This window comes from Adelges cooleyi, unplaced genomic scaffold, assembly GCF_023614345.1.
Source record: "Adelges cooleyi isolate 19-005CV unplaced genomic scaffold, UGA_ACOO_1.1 ACOO_flye_CR_arks_rails_tigmint_CR_PRNA_30, whole genome shotgun sequence".
NCBI lineage: Eukaryota > Metazoa > Arthropoda > Insecta > Hemiptera > Adelgidae > Adelges > Adelges cooleyi.
The window spans coordinates 2,477,214-2,502,107 of record NW_026095971.1 but is presented as its reverse complement, the minus strand read 5'-3'; the positions used below and the strand labels follow the sequence as shown (position 1 = coordinate 2,502,107).

Below are 24,894 nucleotides of genomic sequence, written 5' to 3'. Positions count from 1 at the left end.
ATGATAAAAATGCACAGAACACAACAATGAGCGGCGGCTACCTTGCAAACTGTTTTTGCCCAGTAAACCGTCTAAAACTTTACCGCAATGTATTTACACAGTCGCCATTATAAAAGTGTACTCGCTCGGTAAGGCTCCCTAAGACCAACCAATCAATTGGGCCGAAGGTTTGCCCCAAGGTTAGGACGAAGGAAGACTCTAGTCTCTACATAAGCCTTGCCTCATTTCCTCTTAGGCGTACATGGCTACAACAAAAGCATAAACGTGGGCAGATTTTCTTGTGACCATCTTATCTTAAAAATATGGCCTAGGAGATATTGACACTACTCTATAAAATTGCAATTTTACTTAGCTTACCCTAGAGTACTTAGTTCGTATTCGTGAAGTAGGACCTCGACCTCAATGGGTATTAGGCATGTATACCACAGCATAGTTAGTATAATATGATCTTGTTTCTAAACTGAACTGTTATAGGCTGTCTTCTTCAATTATTCCTGTCTCACATAATTTTTTGTCCTTACACTTGTTACGTTTGTTTGTAACCGAGTCGTTACGTACAACAGTGACTCGTCGTAATTCGTATAATCTGATAATTACTTATTAGTATTAACAAAGAGTACGGCGCACAATGCATTACGAACCTATTGCAGTGTTTATCTAGCGCTTTCACCGTACGGCATTATATCATAGTATATTAGCGTAGGATCTTCGCCACGGTTTATTGATATGTCCGTGTTCGCGTCAACGTCGGGCTGTGGTAGTAAAATATTGCATATGAATATCACAGCGGCGGCAACGAGGGCGTATCTGGTGTCGAGTCGACCGTCTTCGGTCTATCCACGTTCATTTCTATAAACCTATGACCTAGCTATAGATGAAAACAAAACAAAATAAATTTTAAAAAACCATCAGTTTTAACTTTTACTCGAGTAAAACGTCAATCCGGTTCACCAGTTGTAAGGTCGCTGGCGGCGTATAAAGTGTTTATCTGAAGGAGAGAAAGTAATTAGCCGGAACGTCTCTCTCTGTCCGCAGAGGGCTACAAAGGTCATCGCGACCTGGGAACGAAAATTAAACAAAACAAATGCATGACCTTAACTGAAGCGCCTACAGCATAACAATAATTATTATTATTCTAGTGTGTTAATTAATACCGACCAATAGACCGGTGGATTCTAACCTAAAATTAGCGTTTTGGTTTGTATAATGATTGCTTTACTATTATTATTGTACAGTATGTCCGTCTACGACTCAAAGCACTTATGACGTACTTCACGTTCAAACTGAAGTACTATTTTCTCATTTCAGTCTTATACATAAGGTTAGTATGAAATGTAACAACTAAATAATGTACATCTCAATTCTCAATACAAGAGGAAAAATTAAATAATGTTTTAATGTTTTTTCTATTGTATTAGTACTCGACGTACTATATTATTCATCTAGATAAATGATAACTTTTTAACCATCTAGATAAGTCTATAGATTTATTTCCTAAAGCTAATCTGGATAAGTTAAATTATATTTTGTTAAATATATCTATATAGATGATGCCCAACACAGTCAATAAGTGCGTTGGCAGCGCTATCTTTACCCCAAGGACACGAGCCCAGAGCCCCCAGCTACCCGGCTTATGGGGGTCCCGAATAATACAATTTACACATTTATGTTGTTTTTTTTGGTTTCCTTAAAGAGCCTCCAAACTCTGTGTGCCCAAGGGCCCTTACATAGCCTAAGACGGCCATGTGCGTTAGATTGTTTTTTTTAAGGAACTCGGTCCTTTGGATGGAGTTTTAAATATTAACAATAATAAGTTTAAAAAACAATATTATTCTTTATGTTATACAGTATACAACATCGAACAATAAATTTAAGGCTGTACACAAAATATTGTTAACATAATTGATAATGGTCGATAAAGATTTTCGAGGGCTGCTGAATTTTCAGCTACTTTTGGGATTTACTGTATCATACTGACATACTGCAACGCGCCGTCAATAACAACTATATTTTGTAAACAATTAAATAACGTTTCATGAACGTGCATAATATTATACAGTGTATCCGGAATTTTAGAACTCAGACCGAGCGAGAGCGTATAATTCAGAGCTGTCCGGCAAAGAGATTTCGCTAGTGTCCATGCTTATAGCTTATATGTATACAAATAGGAAGTCAATATGATAAACCGCTTGTAGGCGTTATTTTTCACGCGTTAGAAAATAGTATAGATTTTTTAGCAGGCGGCGACGACGACGACCTTTTCCGGTAACTGGTATTTTTTTCAAATTGTATAAAAAAGACTATATATTTTATAGTAAAACCCTCTATATTGTACGGAAAATCATTAACGACAAAAAATTGTCATTTGTTAACACCGCATAATGCAAGCCCACCTATGATGAACACATACACACTTAAAAATAATGTCATAGCGATACAATACATAACATTTCGTTCAAGCATTGTCACACGACAAGCATTAACATCTCAGACAACATCCCAGAATAATAAATGGACTCGATTGAAAAAAAAACTTGCTTTCGCTTGTCTTATCACATATATTAAATAACCCTTTTACTAATCATGAAGTTGGCAGAATTCAAAAACAAAAATTAGCACTCTTGGCCAGACGAGTGTTAACGAGTTTACATAATCAAATTTTGGCTTTATGCCGGTCACAAAAAATTGTAGGAGGAACAATTTTTTTTTTTTTTTGAGTTTTGACCAAAGCCCGCCGGGCGCCGTACGGTAATCGTTAATTAACAAACGCTGTTTTTGACATTTTTTCCATGTATAACGTTGCCAAAGTTTGTTAACAACAAAAGCAACGGACCATAACACTTAGTTGGTGCCGAGCTTATTTCCAATGACTAGCCACAGACTTGACTAATTACTCGGATGGGAACTGTCATTTAACACTTTTTGCCCACGCGGTTTACACGAGAACCTTGAGTGAAGACGACAAGAAATCGACTTTAATTTTGACACCCGCCAAAGACCATAAGGTTCTTGCTGTTGTTTTTGGGATTCGAGCCTGTCTACGGCCCTGATTAGATTTCTTATCGATTAGCAGAAATACTAGATAAATTTTACAATGTTATCATCAAAACGATAATTACAAATAGGATACAGATGCCATTTAAAAAATGTGTTTATAATAAAAAAATTAAATAATGTTTTAAAAAATGTTCAAGATCCATTTTAAAGTGATCTAATCAATGCAAAATGCCAAAAAAAATAAAAATAAAAATGAATAGTGCAAACTCTTTCAAACAAGTAAATACATTTAAGAAAAAAAAGTACAACTTTAAATAAAAATAAATGTAGTAAATTTCTAACTATTTTATACAAGTTTATTAAGAATGACCAAAAAATGAAATACTTTCTATGAAAATAACAGACTGTAATGTCAGTAAAAAATATAAATGTGTTAATTAATGTCCAAAAATATTTAAAATTAAAGCAACAAGTGCAAAATAAAGGTTTTAGATTATTAATCTACTTGCTTTTAAACGAAAACTCGTCATACTGGTCAATGCGCTGGACTTTATTGTTTGACATTTATTAAATACTTAAATACTGTTGACCAAATCTCGATGACTACGCGATAGTCATTAGTTTGTAAACATATCTGTCTATGTATCTTGGTGCAATATTATTGTTCTGTGGTCATTTTAGCGCTTTGAAATTTATAAATATCAATAATTTTAATTGACAATATTTTTTATGAGCTGAATTTTTGCTGACTTACCGACTGATTTCAGGGTTTAAATTCGGTTCAACGATAAAAAAAAAAATAGGAAAAAGAAATCTTCAAAACTATGTAAATTTACCAGCGCGAAGGCAGTGTATATTAATGTACAGGATAATTCAACAAACTATAATGCTGTATGCACGTGGTTTTTATTTATGTAAATTTACCATAATATTTTCGCACAGAACACAAATATTATCAGTTAAATCAACGGTTAGGTTTCGTCTAAATGTCAAAACGTTAAAAAAAATTTCCGCATAACGTTTTAAAGATGTTTTTGAAGCCAAATATTCAAATTCTGATGTAAATAATGACCAAGACATTCCATATTCATTTAACTTGTTTGCCTCCCCGGTCAATGATCTCTCAGAATGTAGTTCACAGACGGGTTGGCGATTATTATACAAATAATAATGCAAATTTTTACACATGACGTGGTTTTCGTCCAGAATCGTAACAAGTAATCGGCGGTGTTTTTTTAAACGTGAGCAAAGTTCGTTTTGACTCATCGTTATGACCTCTTCTGCGGTTGTCGTTCGGCCAACTATCTTAGACTATATTAATGTTGTCTATAGCTGTTAACCGTCCGATAAGGTGACACACGTCCGTGAATTTGGCCATTAAAAATCAACGATGGTGAACTAAGTATCGTTTAGGATTTTATTTTGAATAATTAAATCTATAAGCTAAGTGCCGGTTTTTTTGGTTTAATTTCGGATACGAAATGTCTAATTTTTCAGAGCGGTGGTTAACTTGTCGGTGACTTGCATTAAACGTTAACCCTTAACAAATGATATACTATTCCAATTTATATATATTACTATTATTATATCGCTTGACTAGACTTCCGTATGAGAATGAACCGTCTATAACAACATACACAAATGTAATTAATCTCTATAGAAACGTGCCGGTCGGAGAAAACAGAAACTCCCAGGAAACGTGAATAGTTATATATTATAATAATAATATAATGTAATACTATGTTCTATAGGTAACACAATATAATGTAATTTAGTGTTTTATAATTCATTTTTCTGTCAGATCATCGACACACAACATCAATTTTTGGACCCTGTACTCGCGATTTTGTGTGCTCTCGACACAAAAGGCTTTTCCTGTTTTCACTTCTTTTGTTTTTGTATACACACCACACTTGCACGCAAATAGATATTACATACACTCCCAAAGTGTTAACGCGGCAGCGGCCGTTTAATCATATCAAGATATGGTCAATTGGTCACGGCCGATTTCACGAGTTCGGGTCCGTCTTCAAAGCAAGTGTTTTTCTCTCTTTTTTTTTTTTTTGTGTTATTATTATAAGAATAACTTATTACATTTAAAAAAAAAAAACATAATTAACAAAACATAGCGTGTATTCCGCAACATCGTAGATAGCACCACGCGTGGTTATTATTAGTATGATTGAATATAAATAACAAATTAACAAATTTAATATAGCAAATCTCTGTATAGCCTACAGAACCATGTAACCGATATCAATATAATGAATCACCGATGAATCAATAAAATACCCCAATTAATAATACTATACTTATATTAATTATAATATTACAATAATCGGTTGAAAAGCATTATGCTATCAAACTTGAACAAACGTTTTTTTTCTAATTAAGATTGTGAACACTGTTTTCTTTAATAGCATCCTAATTATGTTTTCATTTTCAAAATCGAATATCATCAAGAAAAACGTTTATTTATAATTAATGTTAAATATTTTTTTATCGCAGTGGAAATTAAATGATAATTTTCCTACTCTATTCTCTTGTACGCTTACACATTTAATATGTTTATAACAAATATAATAACATCGCACATATTATAAATAGTATCTGAGTATTGTTCAAGGCCAAGTTAAGCTATTCGTAGGCCCTATAGGCACTTTAGCATAGCACGCAGGCTTCAAACTTTATAAAGAATCATTTTAAATGTTTAGAAATAAACGCAATTTATTTTTATTTCATATGTATTTAAAAAAACATATGTTGCGACACAAATATTACCTTAATATAGAGCCTGTAAAATAAAATTGTAAATTGTAATACATTAATTTAATAAAACATGACAGATGTATAATTATATTAGCTACTGTTATCAACTTGGTAGTCATAGGTACTTGCTCCTAGCCCTAAAGCGTTTCATCAGTAGTGCCTATTGGTTGATTTCGGCCCTAGAGTTATTTAAAAATAAATTGACTCCTGACCTAACCTTTTTATTCAATAACTTATCGGTTTCAATAATAATAATCAAACATACCACAACAACCTAACCTGTAATGTGAATTTTGAGAATTTATTAAAATATGTATTACCTATAAGGCTTAAAATCGTCCTTATGTTAAAAGCAGCAGTGGCTTATAAATTGTTCATCCGAGAAGGGTGAGTATATTTTCTATTTCTTTTTTTTTTTTAGGAGTATATTTGTCTGTCAATCGCCGTACCTAAATACCCTTTTAAATGCAGGATAGTCGTTGAAAAGACTCAAGCGGTTTACCTTATAAAAAAAAATAACTTCAAAAGCTTCTCTTAGCTCGTTGATTTTCTTAAGATTTCTTAATAGCCAATGTTGTTAGTTAACCGGTAACTAGCACGTCGTATAATTATTACTTATTAGAAATGCGGTTATAATTTTTTATACGTATACATCATACGTGCGACGGACAAGGGCAACACATTTTACTGCGACGCGCTCTTAAAATAGATTCTTGTGGTTTATAACCAATCCCGCTAAAAGTAGCGTAGGCTGCTTTTATGCCGATCACCTATCGCTGGGTTTCTTCAGTATATGCTTTTGTACTTGGCTACGGCTACGTGTCGTCATTTAAACAATTATTGTTCATCGCAATGTCACCCTGCCTTTAAAATAGTTATAATTGTTCGAGTAAAAAATAACCGTGAATGTAAACGTTCGGTACTTTCGAGATTTAACGCGTATTTTGTTTTAAAGTTTTTCTCGCTAAGCTCTTTTACGACCAACAGCGACCGTCCTCGGACCTTGAATTAATTCCAGAGTACATCGCGTCCAAACACTAACGAGGACATAATAGTTTTTAGTATTTTGTTGTGTTGCTCGTTATTTCCTCATGTTATGTCCCAGTCGGTCGATGCCAACAAATCGAATGTTTTATTCCTCGCACTGAGGAAATTGACCACGTGCAAGGACACCTCTTTGGCCGGTGGTAGTCAATCAATCCGAGTTACACTATAAACGTTATGCAATTTTCAATTTAATACGCTGGCATACGTTTTTTTACCCGTCCTATTAGTTGTCATTGATTGCAAATTAAACTTGGAGTATTGTAGTTGCAAAAAACAACAATAGTCAATTCCATTGCGTTACAGAAGTTCTGTAACCGGAAAAGCTCGCTTCGGACGGTTTACCGGCGACGTGCTTAAGTATGATATTAATTTTCCTATTTTTATTTCTAGAAATCCAACATGGTGGAGAAGGAGAACCCACTTGGAACGTAACCTTACCGTCTTGGCGGGCTGCACGATTCTAGCGTCGTTGTTCCTAGCCCTAGCCTTGTCCACGCTCTACTTCAACCACGGCTGTAACATGGGTAAGTGCATTGTACGGGTGGGTTTTGTGAGATATATAACACTAAAACAGCTTTACGCGTTGTATAGTATGCAATAGAATAGAACAAAGAGAGAAAGCATGAACGAATAACAACATTAACCAACGGGCGACTCATAAAAACCTGTTTTTACCGAGAACGTGAAATTATACTATACTGATCAGCCTACTACAACCGGTCGTCGATATTGCTGCTCCACATAATTATAATAACGATATAATATTAAAATAGTTTATAAAATCTTCAACCCGATAATGTGCTGAAAAAGCAGCGATAATTTAATCAGCGCAACACAAATTCGACGAAATCCATTGCGTTGGTTCAGCAGTGATTAATAAACTATAATAACTGCGCTAGACTCTATCCCGTCTAACCGTAATAATAAGATTTAGTTATGTAGTTCACACAGGCAGTTACTCCTAGTCAGGAAATGTCGCAGCTTTTAAATTTCCGTTCTCCGAGTGGAAAAACAAAAAACAAACATCCTCAGTAGGTAATGCTGTTCATCGACAATTTCCGTCTAATCCCGGGATACAGTTTTTATTTTTTTTTTTTTAGCTAATTTGAATCGAAAAGAAATGCCTAGTAGATTATAGAGAAAAAATATAAAATTAAAACGAACTTGACGACCTTGTTAAAATAATTTATTTTTTTATTTATCATTTTGCCGCGGAATTTGCGTTTGCACCGTATAAATTGATAAACTGAATGTTTCATTAAAATTAAATCGGCTTAAAATTATTTTCACTCTTAATAAAAGGACCTGCAATCGAGTAATATTACTTGTTGCGATTGAAATAAAACTGAAATGGAATAAAATCTACTAGAATTTTATATTTTGTTGAAATTGTTCAACAAAATATACACCTAATGATAGGTTGCATCATAGGCGCAACTAGACCTTCATTTTAGAGGGTGCTAAAATTATGTATACCTGACTAAACATAATTCTTATCTTCAAACAAATAAGATGTAATGAAAACAAAAATATTTCTATATTAAAAACATTTTAACAGAGTATATGTACATAATTAAATCATTATGCGTACAAATCAAGGATTGGATTTGAATTTGGGTGCTTTGGGGGGTGCTAAAGTCCCCTAGCACCCCACTAGTTGCACCTATGGGTTGCATAAATGTTCAGCAGAGATGTATCGAATGATTAAACATTAAGTGATTCCTCAAACATCCTATGAGTTGTTTATTAAATGTTGACAAATTGTTTAGAAAACGAATTATTGTTTAGTGTAATCTAAAATTATTTTACTATAGTCAAAACTATCAAATACTCTTTTATTATCATAAAATAATAATAATATTAACGTGCACTTTACCAACAATTAATTACAGAAAAAATAATTATAAATTTATAATTGGTTTCAAAATAATGGGTCACAATGTTTTATCTTATAATTTAACTGTGTCTAGTAAAGATAAAGACGGTACTTTTAGATATCTAGTACGACTCTGTAATTCATATTATAAAAAAAAAATATATAATTTGGCGGAATTCCGACTTGGATATAAGTCACTCACTTTCCCCCAAAATAATTACAATTTTATAGGTTTTTTTTTTGTTATCGTTAATTAATATCATAAAATTACAACAAAATATTTACCTTTTATAGTATTTTCCAAAGCACTATCGACTTTTAAAACTTAAATGGTAACATATTATTTATTTAATTAACTTTTTAAAAGAAGAATAAGTTGCTGAAAATGTTGACTGATCGATAACTAGTTTTAAATAATTGGTATTGAAGTTATTACTTATTAGAATTACAAGTTAGATACAATATATCTAAAAGTACCGTCACTCACTAGAAACTGTTCTATTACATGATAGAAACAGCGACCTATTTTGTGTTATTTATATACGCAGTTGACATAGTTTTTTGTTTCAATACTTGTAAAAATATTTTATTTTATTCAAGTACTTTACCATATTATCATTCCAGCATAATAATAAATAATAATATTCTCAAATAGAACTACGTACGACGATAAGGCTTGTCACCCGCTTGACTGACCAATTTGATTTCTAAGGAAATAATAAAAATATAAGATATATAAAAATAAAAATATTATAACTCATTTTTATTATTATTATTGATTTTATCAACTGTAAGACTATGAAAACCGGTATCATAATATATCAAATCCTTCACGCGGTATCCATATTTAAACAAAAAAATAAATTGTGCAAAAACCTCAAAAACAAATTAACATGGAATAAGTCGAAAACACGGGTTGTGTGCTATAGAAACAATTGTATGGCTATATATAGTTTTCGTCGGTCGAATAATGAAAGGCCGAGAGAGTACCCGTTTAATATATTTCATTGCATAGGTTTAGCAACCTCGTGCCATATCATGTTTAACCACATTTACCTGTTTGATGTATTAACTCAAAGTGTAATGCCATGTAATACTTTCTACGGTTTTATTTTATTATATATATATATATATTTTTTTTTTTAAATAACCGTCGTCTGTTGTTTTTATTTCATGCGCCACAGCGTGCGAAAAAAATTGTTTTTCTCAAAATCCGTTTTCTTCAAATGATATAAGTATTGAATGTTATTGTGTATATAGCGGTGGTATTTTATATTATGTCAACGTGCGCGTTATGTAACTGCATTGGTAAATTCGAAAACCTACATAATCTGTCTTTTTGGATTCCCACAGAGAATCTCCCGTCGATAACTCCCGAGAACAACGCTTTGATTGGCAAGGCTAGAGGCAGAAGCCTGTTTCAAACCAGGGAACAAGAAAAAGACAATATTTGCCTTACTCCGGGCTGCGTGAAAGCCGGTAAATATATCCTATATTTTCTTTACAACATATTATACTGTATTGACAACGTAATAAGTGTGTTTCCTTTCCCAGCCTCTGCCGTTATCAACAATATGGACCCGTCGGTGGATCCTTGCGATGACTTCTACGAGTTTTCGTGCGGTAACTTCATCAAAGAAACGATCATAGACGACGACAAAACGTCACACACCACGTTCAGCGCTATTAGCGATTCGCTTTTGAACAAACTCCGGTTGATCGTCACCGAACCCATCAAGAACAACGAACCGAAACCGTTCAGAATGGCGAAACTCCTGTACAAATCTTGCATGGACAAAGGTTAGTACATTTTACTTATGTCCGATGTGAAAACATGTATTTATTTCGTATACCTTACTTATATGTGTTATTCTTCCGTGCGGTGTAGATAAAATCGAAAAGCAAGGTTTGGGTCCGATCAAAAATATGCTGAAGAGTCTCGGTGGCTGGCCGGTGCTTGAAGGCGATTCGTGGAACGGATCGGGTTTCACGTGGAAGGACAGCGTTTACAAATTCAGGACAGCCGGTTACAGCGTTGACTATTTTATTGACTTTTCTATCAGCACCGACTTGAAGAACACCACTTCTAGAGCTATTGATGTAATCCCACTTGTCACTGTCGTGTTCTGCCCCGAATAACTACCATTAGGGTACTGTTGTAATTGTTTCAGCTGGATCAAGCTTCTTTGGGATTGAGCCGGGAATACTTGGTCAAAGGGCTGGACGAGAAAATCGTAGCTGCTTATTATAGGTATATGGTAGACATTGCCGTGCTGTTTGGCGCCGACCGACAAAGAGCCACCAGGGAACTTAGGGAGTCGTTAGATTTCGAAATCGGGTTGGCTAAAATATCTCTGCCCTTGGAAGAACGCAGGGACGCGGCCAAGCTGTACAACCCCATGTACATTTCTACACTCCAACAGAGATTTCCCAGCATTCCGTGGAACGAGTACATGAACACGCTATTGAGACCGTTGTCTATTCGCGACAACGACATTATCATTGTTAATTCGCCGAGATACTTGACCGACCTCGAAGCAATATTGAGCACTACGCCTAAAAGGTAAAAAACACTCAATCGGGTCAATCGAGCAGAGTAACCGATTCGTCGAGATACTGTATTGTAAATTGTTTCATGTATTTTTTTTAGGATTCAGGCTAACTACGTATTATGGAGAGCAGCGGCTGCGTCTGTTAGTTATTTGACGGAAGAACTGCGGAAAAGACAATTGGATTACAGCACAGAACTGTCCGGCAGGACTGAAAGAGAGCCCAGATGGAAGGAGTGTGTGGACATAAGCTCGGGAAGTTTTTCATTGGCTATCGGTTCCTTATATGTGAGACGTTTTTTCCACGAAGACGCCAAAAAGAACGCTTTAGAAATGGTAACGGGCATCCGAGAAGAGATGTTAAAGATTTTGTCGACAATAGAATGGATGGACGAAAACACTAGGTAAACAACGGCCAGAAATTATTCGATTAAAACTAAACTGTTACTAAAATTGTATTAAAAAACAATTAAAACCTCTATTACACATTCATTTTTCAAGATATTTGGAATAATTTTTAAAATACTTTGTGTAATACACGCCTCACAAAAAAGTAGGTTTTCCGACGGACTAGGCTAGTAAATTCTCACGCATTTTGAGTCATTGAATCCGACGTCGAAATTCCGAGTTGTTAATTTTTTTTATTTTGTTCACTTGTATGGATTTAGTGAGAAAACAAGAGCTAATTTCAGAATTCAGACTTGAGATTCGGATTCATTGACTCAATATTTGTAAGAGTTAATTAATCTGGTCCATCGAAAACTATGTTTTTAGGAAGCTGTGCAGTTAAGAGGATGCTACACACCCGTAATTTAACCGCGAAGTAATCCCGGTTTTACGGGGAACAAGTATTTGAGGGCGGCATTGACTGTAACTGTAAAAAGTTTTACAATAGATAGAGTAAAACTTTTTAGTTTTTTAACACTTTAAACTCAATCAAAACTATTTATTCGTTAAGATTCATTTTTTCCCTAATTTTATTTATTTATAAGAGAAAAATTAAGTATAGATAAAAAAAAATAAAAACGCTACGGCATAGATAAAGTTTTTTTCTATACATTGTAAGAATTTTATTAGTCTACTGTACACACTTGTCCCACGCGAAGCAGTTTTGATGTGAAAAATATTTTATTTTATCCTATAGAAGTGACTGTGATTGTCTGACAAAAAAAGTATTCTCATTGCTGTATTAATAAGTATACACAATATTCAAGCTCTAGAGTAAGATTATGCGAAAAATTGCCTAACTATACTCCTTAGAAATGGGTGGTGTAATAGTGTCTTCTTAATTTTTAAGGTTCATTTAAAAATGAAATTTTTATGGATTTTTGACAAACTTTTATTTCGTTTAAATGTTCATCTTTTAAGTCTCTAATGAATTATGAATTTTGTTGAATATATTGCATTTCAGGAAAAACGCGTTAGATAAAGCAAAATCAATGACTTCTCACATCGCGTATCCTGATGAACTTTTGGACGACAAAAAACTAGTCGAGTTTTATGGAGATGTAAGCACAACATTGTTATCTTCTTTTTTTTTTTTTTTGACCTACCTTGATAATAAATTCAATGTATTTGTATTATTAAAGCTTGATATCACCGACGAGGATTATTACACTTCCGTTTTGAACCTTACCAAATTTGGTACGGACTACAGTTTCTCGAGACTTAGACAGCCGGTCAACAAATCAGACTGGATTACACACAGCCGAACTGCTATCGTTAATGCTTTTTACAGCGCTATTGAAAACAGCATCCGTAAGCGCTACCACAGACTAGATTAAATAAGAAGGGACAGTTCCAGTGTAAACAAAAACGCGAGGCCATCTTCTAGATTGTTATGGTCATAATAAATTATATCTGTACAAAATTAAAAATAATAATGTATCGATATAATACTATACTGATATACAATCTAGAAGATGACCGCTTCGTTTTTTTATGATAATTATCTTCCTCATATTAATTTTTATCGGTGTCCGGCAACTACTGGCGCTACTTAACTACATAAACATTTATGTCTGTTCTACTGTTTTGGTTTTGAATTTTAGAATTTCCGGCTGGTATTTTGCAAGGAGCATTCTTTTCAAGTGATCGTCCACGGTACATGAACTACGGCGCCATCGGATTCGTAATTGGTCATGAGATAACTCACGGTTTTGACGATCAAGGTAGACAATTCGACAAGGAAGGTAACTTGGTAGACTGGTGGGCCGAAGAGACAAAAAAACGTTATCTGGAAAAGGCGTCGTGCATCATCAAGCAGTACGGGAATTACACGGCTGAAGAAGTCGGCTTGAAGGTAAGCAAAAAAAATCTTTATTAAATTTGGTAAATAAAAATAATTATTTAGTCCAAGTTTTCTCTTTTATGAATTCAAATGTATTTTCGGTCGATAATGATATCAAAAAAATGTTTTTCAACAACTCAAACTGTACAAGGATTCTACTAAGTAACCGAAATGAACCGGGATTATTGTACAAATAGTTTGAATGTTTTTGAATACGTTCATGTGGCAATTTATTAAGAACAACTTTTTTACGAGTCAAGTAAAAGGACTGGGAGTCAAGTGTGTCCAGCATTATAACCGAGATAATCTTACTATCTTAAAATGTTTCTTTTATGGTACCTACTACCTAATCAGTTCTGTAAAAAATAACGTTTTAAAAGTATTTTAAGTACTTGATAAAAAATTGCTTTATTAACATAATAGAACAACATTAAGAACATTGTGCCATTAATTAGGAATCAAATAATAACTGTTTTTTACAACTTAAAATTCGTTCAAAATATACGCCAAACCTGTGTAATGTGCAATTTTTGCAATGAATCTTGCATTAAATACAACAATATCATGAACAAATTCTTGCTGTTAACCGCAACAACAATAATAAATTATTGTAGGTACTATGCGTGACCACTTAATATTCATGTTATATTTTTAAGATTTGTACTATTAATAAATAACAGTTGATTGAACATTTTTCGACGCATTTTTTTTTTTTTTTACACAGCTCAACGGAATCAATACCCAAGGTGAAAATATTGCCGACAATGGAGGAGTGAAAGAAGCGTATTACGCGTACAACGTGTGGACTAAACGACACGGTATCGAGCCCCGTCTTCCAGGACTTCAGGACTACACTCCACAACAGATGTTCTGGATTAGCGCCGCTAACGTGTGGTGTTCCAAGTACAGACCGGAAACGCTTAAGAACCGCATCACGACGGGCTTCCATTCTCCCGGTCGGTTCCGCATCATTGGGCCGTTTTCGAACCTGGAAGACTTCGCCCATGACTTCAAATGTCCACTGGGCACCAAAATGAACCCGGTAAACAAGTGCCAGGTGTGGTGATCGGACTGCGTTGCAATACTTTTTTTTTTTTTATACACCTAAGTACAACCACATCGCCATCCCGTCCACCATCAAGCGTGAGCGCCATCCCGTCCCAAGACGTCACGGCACGGCTGAATCGGATCCACCATTATGTCGGTCGCCGGCTCACAGCGAGGCAACGCATATTGAGATTCAATAGGGACAACCTTTTAAAATGTAATTATATGTTTTACTCAGTTGATAATGTAACGCAACGTTACTAAATCGGACCTATCCGATCTCGGTATCCCTCTCTCGTGCGAGCATTATCTGTGGTAAAAATTATTTATTTATATTTACATACACGATTATTTTATTATTATACTGTGACTCTATGTGGTATTATTATTATTATTATTATTATTACTATTGATATAAAATATTTTAATTATATATATATAAATAGATACATTAGTTTAAGAACATAATTCATGGCATCGTTTAATATGTTTTAAACGTAGTAAACGTTTAACAAATTAAATTAAAAACTTATCGAACAAAACAAAATTACGAAATAGTTTTATTTTTATAATAATTAATAATTATATCTTAAGTGTTTTAACATTAAAAATAAACGAACTGTACATATTATATTTTAAAATTGATGTCAAATTTGTTAGATTCGTATTATCTTTGGTAAATTTAATTATTATTTTTATTATTATTAAAAATGATTAACGTTGTGAATGTTAATAAAATGATCAGTCTATTTCTACAACATAAGTGGCAGGAAATACGCCGGTTGTACCCTTCAGCTCTCCCAGCCACCAACCATCTGACTTTTTGCTGTGGACGTATATGATGTCGCCTAAAACGAATATTGTAGTTAGAATAGAAATTAAAATGTGTTTATGTTAAACAAACGCCCAACCGGAATACCTTACCCGGTTCTAAGTTTAGTTCGTCGTTGAGTTTGGCTGTGTATTGGTAAATAGCTTTACAACGTTGGCTGTGAACGTTTTCGACGTCAGCTTCATCGTCTTCATCACTCGAGAAATCATCTGTTACAAAGTCACAGTACATTTAAATGTGCTACAATTTTTTTTTTTTTTAATTTAATATATGATATCCCGACAAAGGCGAGCGAAGAGGAAAGCACCACACCAGAAGAAAGAAAAGACAGCAGCTTAAAGATGTTAAAATAAAACAATTTATTAATATTATAGTATTATTAATGTCATGAGTAAAATATTATATCATAAGTAACAGATAATACAGTTGCTCTGAGCATTTATCGCGTGATCCAATAACATTTGTAATCATATAAAAATATCTATGAAAGTAATTATTCGGCAAAGCGATTAACGCCGTTACAGTATTAATCTAATCATCCTCAGTATTTTGTATCTTGTGCAGATCAATTAGACATAAATGACACAACGGCTTTAAACCGACTCTGGTGACTATACGTCTTGTTATGTCATAGACGACATTCTCATTAATATCATGCTCTGAGCGAAAATACCAACCGATGTCTGTGCCGTCAGCCGAACCCCGGTCCGACCACGTAGGCTCGGTGTGTGTATTTGGTTGTGAGGAAGACATTACCTTTAGGCAAACAGACGAGGGCATCTATATAAAAAAAAACACACAAACATTAAGATAAATTATAATAAAATGAATTCTAGTATTAGAGTTTGCCATACTTTTAACACGGAGTGCTGGTATCCGTTTTTGTCTTTGGACGTTTCTATGTGCTGTGCCAGGGTATTAGGTAGGGTAGGTGGCCGACCTTCCAAAACGTCTAGGGCCGAGACCACTTTGTACTTTGTAGCTTCTAAGTATAAGATCATGAGGTTCGTCTAGAAAAAAACATTTTTTCATTTATACGAAAGTTTTAGAACTATTATAACATTTTAAACAAAACTATGAAACAAGCAATTACTAAGTCTAAACTTTGGTAGTGATGGGAATCCGTAAATCCGGATTTTTCAAAAAAACGCTATTTAAGCCACTTAAAAATCTTATAAATATTAAATACAATTACAATATAAAGATGTGTACCTAAGTAAAATTTGTTGATAAAAAAAAAACTTAACTTTGTCTATGAAATGCTTTCGCATTTCAACAAATCCGAAATCCAAAAGCAGTTTATCTTTTTGGTGTTTTGTTTTATTTTTACATATTTATCAAAAACATTTTACTTAGGTACACAGCTTTATATTGTAAAATTATTTAACACTTATATAATTTTTAAGTAGCTTAAATAACGTTTTTTTGTGAAAATCCGGATTTTCGGATTCCCATCACTAATTTCAATAGGTGGCTTTCTGTTAGACATCCAAGAGGTTGTCAATTATATTTAAAAGTTAGATAGTATAACACATGTTGACGAACTTGAACTATAAAACCAAGAGAATAATAAGATGATAACCGAAATATATTTTTTTAAGTATGAAATTAATACGTAATATGATAAAATCCTCCTTTGGTCTAAAATTTGTAAGTTTGATTTCTAAGATTCCAGTATTTCGCTTCTTCAAAACGTCTCGATTGGATGTTATTTAGATTCATGATGGGTTCAAATTGGGGTGAGAATTATACCTATCTAGGAAAAGTAAAACAATATTTTTATTAAAAAAATCATTAAAACTTGAGTGGGGTATTGTATTTACACTATTTACTGTGCTCATAACTTTATATCAGCGTACATCGAAATGAATCAAATCAATAAAATTAGATACATACGCATTAATACGTATAAGCTTTCTATACTCTTTTGGGTCATCTGCATATGATTGCCCAAATATAGTCTAAATAAGATTCCCCAGAGGTCGACCGTTTGGAAAACCCCTAAGTGTTTTTAAGTAGAAAATATAACCGCCTTAATTTTATTTTATTAATACTTTTATTCGAGTTATTGATGATTTTGTAAAAAGGTTTTACAATTCTTTCTCAAAAACCAATCTTTTATTTCATCAATAGACATCGAAGTAGCAGTCGTTATTCGTATAACATTACCAATGTATTAGGGAAATGTAATCATACAGAGGTATCTATCGACAAACTACATTTAAATACAAAATAAACTTCGAAATTTACTATTGTCTAATGTCTGCTATGTATTTTACGGTTTGGCTAATTGAACCTAGTATTGGCTAATGGCTATACTTCCAAAAACGTAACGCATGAAATAAAAAATTACAAACTAACATGGTGGAGTTTCTCGTTGACGTTTTTGTACGAATCATCCTGTTTGAAAGTCGCGGAATGGTGCATGGCGTTTGCCAATGTGTCCAAACCCTGTTTGCTCCTCCGTTCCCTTTCCAGATCTTGATTAATTAGCTGCATTATCTTCGATAGTGCCTACGAAGTTACGTTTATTATAACGTGGATCAATCAACTGAAGCATCTCTTCTACCCATTGGCCAAGTACTCAACCGATATTTTCGGCGCCTTACCGATATTCGTCTCCTCTTGTTCATTGCCAGATGCGTGTGCTCCGGATAGAAGTCCGGCAGAACCTGAAGCCTGAGGTCGTCTTGGTGTCGGTTGACGCTGTCAACTATGATGCTGAAATCTTTGGGTACGTCGCACTCCATCACCGGTTCGCTGAGGCGCATCGATATCTGATTTCAAAATCAAAATATTACATTAAACACACGGATGTATAATATGCAATGTTTCAAAAAGTGCGAATAGTGATAACACTGACTTGAGATATTTTTGGCCCTATCTTCTGGTAGGACTGAAGCATGTGATGGGCGTACTCTTTCAGTCTCAGTAACCGTTCCTCTTCTAGCGTCATGAAATTATTTTCGCCGTTGCTGATCGACATTTCCCAATCGAGCCTGGACAGAAGTAAACAGTATTTAACATTATTTTTTTTTTTAATACTCAATAATCGGTTTGCTAGGTCTGCTGAAGTCGGTACACTCACTTGGCCCTGGCCGTCCGCACACAATAAGTGTAGTATTCGGTGTAACTCTTTTTGACAGATTCTTCTAGCTTCCGTTTTTTCGTTTCCAGCTGAAAGAATACCGCAACAACAACGTTATAACCTCATTCGGCCAACACAAACCAAATCACGTACCTTGGTCGCGTCTTTGTTCAAACTCGCGTTGCTCGTGACAATCGAATATGAAACGTCCGCCGCCGTGTCTTGCATTTTTTCGTTTTCTCTGGCTACGGAAAAACTTTGTTTTTTACTCTTCCGCTCGGCCGATCTCCATTCGTTCATACTTTTCTCTAGGGGAAAAAAACTCATTAGCCACAATGTTCAATCCTACATAAGATAGAATATAACAGTTATAACAACAGCGACAGATTTTTTACGGTTAGAGGTTATTAGAAATGACTTGACTTGTTGCGAAAAAATCTAAAACAAAATTATTTTTTAGTAAGAAAAATGGAAAAAAAAAAACAATGTTTTGTTTTGTAAAAACCAAATAATATTTAGTAAGGGGTTGTCAATATTATTTATGCATAGATAATTTAATATTGTGCCTAATTGGTTTATCACGTTATTTTACACATTTGTTTAGCTTTGATGCAAAACTGGGAAGGTATTGGTTATTGGTGATTATGGCCGTTCTCACCAGTTAAACTTAAAAAGTAAGTTTAACTGTAGTAAATCATAGGCTAAACTACACATAAATGACACGCTAAACTGATGAAAACGGTCAATATTCCTCTAAAATATCGATAAAAAAATTAACCAATTATAAACTTGAGACAACATTTTTTTTGCTACCTAATTGATAAATTATTTTTGAATGGCTCGAATGAAACGAATTTTCCAGATAGAAGTTAGCTCCCGCTCTGCTCCTGATTATAACAATAAGTTGTGCATGTACACTAATGTAGGTATTGTATAGTAACCTTACTCGCAAAAAAAATTATATAATTATAGTTGTGGTAGGATCTACTATATATTTAGTTGGCTATTTATTTAGTCATTCCAACTATACATTTTATTGTGTTCCTATTTTGACTGTATTATAATTTTTTCGCGCTGAAAGTGGCACACGCTCGTATTATTAGAGCGTTAGGGTCTATGAAACCCGTTTGTTGTTTTGGTTAACAATTCAAGCCGTACGATTTCAGCCTATCGTATAAAAAAACGAGCTGACCACCGAGATACCGTTGACCAATATTATGTCTAGCCAATACAGCTACTGTTGGATTTAGTGTCGCATTAATACCGTTAGATCAGGATCGTCAGGTCAACACGAACTACTCTATTGCCGACGACGTCTGCAGATTTCTTAATGCCTCTTTTTTTTCTTTTTTGCTGTTTGATAATTTATACTATCGATTGTACCTGTACTGCACTTACTGCCTCTATTATTTCGGTCAAACCTTTTCAGCACTTTCTCTACCGTTATTTCCCTTTGTCGGGTTGATGTACTCGTAACAACCGTATTACTCTACACACAGCTCTTCGTTTTATCTCCCTATTGTATCGAGGTGTCTCGTGTTCTGCTTGAATTCTGTAATCCGTTCACTTTCTGCATTCGTTCTTATAACAACGCATACATCACACTTCCTCGACGTTAATAGTATTGCATATTATGTAGCACACAATATAGGAAATAATGTCGTTTTCAAGTGGCTATCATAATAATACTCGCACTCTCTTTAACTTTGTTAGTTCTCACTCATTACCGGCTATCCTTTATTTCTTGAATTTTCAAACAAATGAGATTGGACTAAAAATAGAAGTTTACTAAGTATTCGAGTTTTCGCTGTCTTTACTCCTGTCTTCTGCTCTATTCAGTTATTTTATGTTTATTGATGTATATTTTTACTAAAGTATTTATTATTGTAGTAAATATTGATTTATATTTATAACGGTTGCACGTAGTAACTTGTAACCTACACAACAAACATAACACGGTCATTGGTTAATTGTGGTGTTACACATTCCTTAATATTTATATCGGATGATAAATAATACATTTATAACACTAAAACGTGCGCACTATGCAACGAGGACAGTGTATTCTAAGAGATGACCTTGTCAGCTTGTTTCTTAATTGGAGGTACTAAAAAAAAAAACATATTTAAACCACATCACGTGCTCGCGATTAAATCACTATGGAGCTACTCGAAAATGCATTAAGATGTATTGTGCAAAATTATAATATACTCATAATCTAGACTCACTGGTCTTGGTGACATCGCCCTCGACAGACTTTTTAATTTTATATTGAGTGTCTTGTAAATTCTTTAGGGGTTTAACGATGTCCTCTTCCAGTGTGTTGGCAAAACTCCGGTGCACCTGGCCGTCGGCTTCCATTTCCTTGCCGATATGCAGCCAAGCGTTTTGGACGGAACCGACTCCGTTTTTAGCCACTTTCACCAGTTTTGCCGAAAGCTTGGACAGTATCTTCGCATAATACATTTCTACTTCGACTCTGCAACGTAAAAACTCACAGAGTTACATAAGCTATAATACCCAAAAAGGTTAACTACTCGCAGAATTGCAAAGATCACTGCGGTTTGGAAATAATAAAAAATATTATTTATAATTTATGATAATATAATATAATATAAATATATATATTATTATTAAACACACTCAAACACACACGGAAAAAAATAAATAGTTGGACTAACTAAAAGTATGGTTAATAGTATTAATACAATACGAGTACACATTTTATTGTGTGTACATTTATTTGATCCAACTATATATTTTTTTCCGTGTAGTTATAATAGATTGTCGTGAGTTTAAAAAAATCGAATTTACAAACCCATAAAAATACCTAAAAAACAATCGAGGTTCGATTTTTAGCGCAATAAAAAAAATCCTAAAATACACAATTCGTTTGTATTGATGTCCGCCTATAGTTATAACTCTAGTACACTCTTATTAAAATTCTATTATAATAATTAATCCTATACCTTTCTTGCATGATGTTTCCCAGTTCTTTGCAAAAGTCGTTGCCCTTTTTTACATATTTGCGCAGTTCGTGGTATCTGGTCTTGCCCTAAAACGACAACGTCCGAGTTAATTAGAAGAAAAATAACGTCGCCCACTGTAATTTCAGCCACTTAAGTGGGCGATTGCCGAGGACGACGACGACGGACTTACCATGGTGTCGAATTCGAATCCCCCTCTGATCGTATACCGCAACCGACTCTTCTTGGCCGTGGACAATGTCTTGTTGTTGGCATCCATCGCGGTGGCCTGTTTTGCCTGTCAATACAACAGAAACACGTTTATTCTAGGTACTAGGAAATATATTTTATACATCTTTTAAGATTTTTATTATTATTTTTTCAATAATAGACATTATATTATTCTAAATACGATTAAACGTGACTTTCTAAACAAATATAACTTTTATATTGTTTGAAAAAACCGGTTAAGCCAGACACTCGTATGAGTACTTGTAGTGCTTGCAGAGTACTCAAAGATGCCGCTGCATTGTGTGTTTGGTGGTTTTGAAAGTAAGAGATGGTATTTGAACTGTCTAGGCCGGCGCGCTCATCCTAACAAGGCCATTGGCTTTCTCCGGCCCGTTGATATCTTCAGTGCGAAACGTTTATAGTGTTATTTTAGGTATTTGATTTTACTTTTTTAATTATAATTTTTGTTTCAATTCGTAAAAATGATTAACTGCTATAATTATTTATCAGTTTTATGCGCGTCCGGCGGTCTTGTAATTGAGCGAATCGCCAGGAAACGGGGTCTAGTAACACAATTGCTCCCTCCCCTATAGAGAATATGTATTTACAACGACCTGATGTTGGAGACAACAGACGGCAGATGGATGCAAAGTCGGAAAGAAACATAGGGACGCTCGCAAGAGAAATTCTCACGTGTCGATACCGTGGAGATTAATTTCATCGGGATTTCTGACATAAGTCTGCGGCAGAACCTGTTTCATTGACATTTCTATTGGAAACAATGCCGAGTTTCTCCGAATATAAAAAGATAATAGTACCTAATACGAAATATTATTATCGTTATTCGTTGCCACTTAACCGCTTACTCGGAAAGTCTTTTTTACCGACGCCACACTACGGATTTGATTAAAACACCAACAAAGCACGACAGAGTGTGCGGTTCCCACATGGATTTCTGTTGTCTCATAGCGTTTTGACTTTGATAGAAAGCAGTAACGACAATGATAACATTTCAGTAGCCCGTCTATTGCAAAAGTTAGATCTAACAGGATCGAATTAACCAATGGGATGGGGGGGGGGAGCAGTATAAAACCAAAGACAAACTGAGACATTGTGTTTTGTACAGAGGAGGGACAGGTGTGGAAAACGTTTTTGAATTGTTTAGATTACACTCTTTAGATGAATATTCTTAACAAATAGAGGTTTTACGAATGGCTTAATCCGACCAAACGCTTTAGTTGAAAATATTGAATCGATTTATTGACAGTTTAACCCATATTTCATGAGTTGAATAAGGACAGTGTACGGTCAACGCCAGCTAGTCCAATCGTTAATCGAACGTCAACACAGCAGCTCGTTAACGTCAATAATATCTATATGTATAGGAATATTTAAAAAATCTTATTGTAGTCAAACAATAAGCTCTCGTCATGTTAAACGCTTGATCGTACCCGTATTGCTGTACAATGGATTTTAACGTCAAACAAGCCGAATAGTTAGCATACATTGTACACAGTATGCTACTGCTATAGTAGATGTATACTATGCATCTGTGGTTCTAATGACAAACCACTTAATCATTGCTATATAATGTACGTAATCTTCAAACGTCGGTGTCAAACGTCAAATGCGATTAGTTTTACTAAATCTAATTAACAAATATTTATATAATAAATAACCTACCCATTAACCATTTCGCATATAACGTTTAATAACACCGAGTAAATAATATTATTGTATTGTATTGATCAACAGCAACACACAAGACGGTGCGTGTAAACTAGGTTTGTTTATAAGCGCACGACGTGAACGGATGGACCGTGATCGCCGTTGTACATAGGGATTTGATGATAATGTCGAAAAAGATCTGCCTTTATCAGGCGACCAGATTTTTTTTTATATTACTAACCGACATGCCTACTATTCGAGTTGTTTTGATACAAGAAATAATCTGTACACTCAGTAGGGCAAATTGTTTTTCTTAATAATGTAATAAATATTCAAAGTTCGTTCACTCGTTTATCGACGATAAACCGATTTAATCGACCGTGTATTATTATGTGGTTTACTCGAAAAATGCATTGCACATAAATGGACAAAATCATGTTTTTGACTACTTACGCGCCATTAACCCTGGCCGTTAAGCGAAGCCTTACGGTTATAGACCAACTACAACTAATGACGAGAGAAAACATGGTAGGGCAATACGAGTCCAAAGTATTATGCAGATTGCAGCCGTCTTCGAGAATGTGTTTTCCTTAAAACAATACGAATTTTTAAAAATATAATCACAACGCACTCGTTGTTTTTTTCCTAAAAACATATACTTGACAAGTCTATTGAATAAAATCTTAATTATCATTTATTGCCACACGACCGAACACATAATAGATGTCAGCTTTTTTGATACTATCAAGAAAGGTCTAAACAAAAATTTTTACAAAAACTATTTTATAATGAAGACAAATAATAAGGAAAAGTAGCCGATACGTCAAAGCACAGAACTTGGATTGTTGGATATAGAAGCTTATGTTTTTGTACAAAAATAGAGCCTGTATGCGTTATAGAAGTAAAAATAGATCCCTCTTTCCTGTGTCAATATATATGTTTACAAATGTTGTAAACATAAGTGTACCTATACAATGAGCCTTATTACATTTGTATCACAATCGTGAGGCCGTCTCAACAACGGTAATATAATATTTACTTTTCAATATAAGACTAGTTCAAAGTTATAGTGGAAGTCGTAGCTATTTAGTGTTTTAAGCTATTCAGTCAAATTAGTTTTTAAACGATATATATATGTATAGCTTTTCTCGAAACTAAGGTAACCAATAATTATTATCTCGAACTCGGGTGTCGCCTGAGGAAATTATCTATTTTTTTTTTAAATAATTGTTTACCCGATCGTCAGGGACGGGCAAGTACAATCGGCGGATATGAGTTTTTTTTCTTTGGAGCGGCGGCCACGCGAGACTTAAGGACAAATTTATTTTTCTTACTTGATTGGTGTTCTTTTTTTTGTCACTGGTTCGGCGGTAATTGTATCCAGAGTCCGGATGTTTCGGGATACGATAACGTAAAAAACGCACTCGAACAGAGCGAAAACACTTTCATACAAACGCGCACCGGACTCGGGGGGCCAATCGACGTGCTCGCGGCCACGACCTAAACACAGCACTAACCTCCTTGTGAGCATTAA

At 34.4% G+C, this 24,894-nt stretch overlaps 2 protein-coding genes across 3 annotated transcripts in view; one reads left to right on the top strand and one right to left on the bottom strand.

The window, feature by feature from the left end:
- The window catches only part of LOC126839165 (neprilysin-2), a 21,793-nt gene extending 6,856 nt beyond the window's left edge, over positions 1-14,937 (top strand). Inside the window, exons 2-11 of one of the 2 annotated variants that reach the window (XM_050574276.1) lie at positions 7,204-7,337; positions 10,043-10,168; positions 10,244-10,489; positions 10,578-10,789; positions 10,861-11,252; positions 11,340-11,642; positions 12,650-12,746; positions 12,828-12,996; positions 13,290-13,540; positions 14,253-14,937. In XM_050574276.1, the coding sequence (XP_050430233.1) occupies positions 7,204-7,337; positions 10,043-10,168; positions 10,244-10,489; positions 10,578-10,789; positions 10,861-11,252; positions 11,340-11,642; positions 12,650-12,746; positions 12,828-12,996; positions 13,290-13,540; positions 14,253-14,594 (2,272 nt within the window). In that variant the 3' untranslated portion in view covers positions 14,595-14,937. Of the gene's footprint in view, positions 1-7,203; positions 7,338-10,042; positions 10,169-10,243; positions 10,490-10,577; positions 10,790-10,860; positions 11,253-11,339; positions 11,643-12,649; positions 12,997-13,289; positions 13,541-14,252 lie in introns of both variants that reach the window. The other variant, XM_050574275.1, reaches the window with a different exon arrangement.
- On the bottom strand, positions 14,585-24,894 carry LOC126839167 (nostrin). Its single transcript, XM_050574279.1, has 13 exons — positions 24,695-24,894; positions 21,655-21,759; positions 21,465-21,550; positions 20,724-20,974; positions 18,649-18,803; positions 18,496-18,584; positions 18,271-18,406; positions 18,017-18,184; positions 17,769-17,921; positions 16,262-16,417; positions 16,085-16,187; positions 15,500-15,616; positions 14,585-15,423 (listed from the first exon to the last, which is right to left on the bottom strand). The coding sequence occupies exons 2-13, from the start codon at positions 21,739-21,741 to the stop codon at positions 15,317-15,319; spliced, it is 1,608 nt and encodes a 535-aa protein (XP_050430236.1). The 5' UTR covers positions 21,742-21,759; positions 24,695-24,894; the 3' UTR covers positions 14,585-15,316.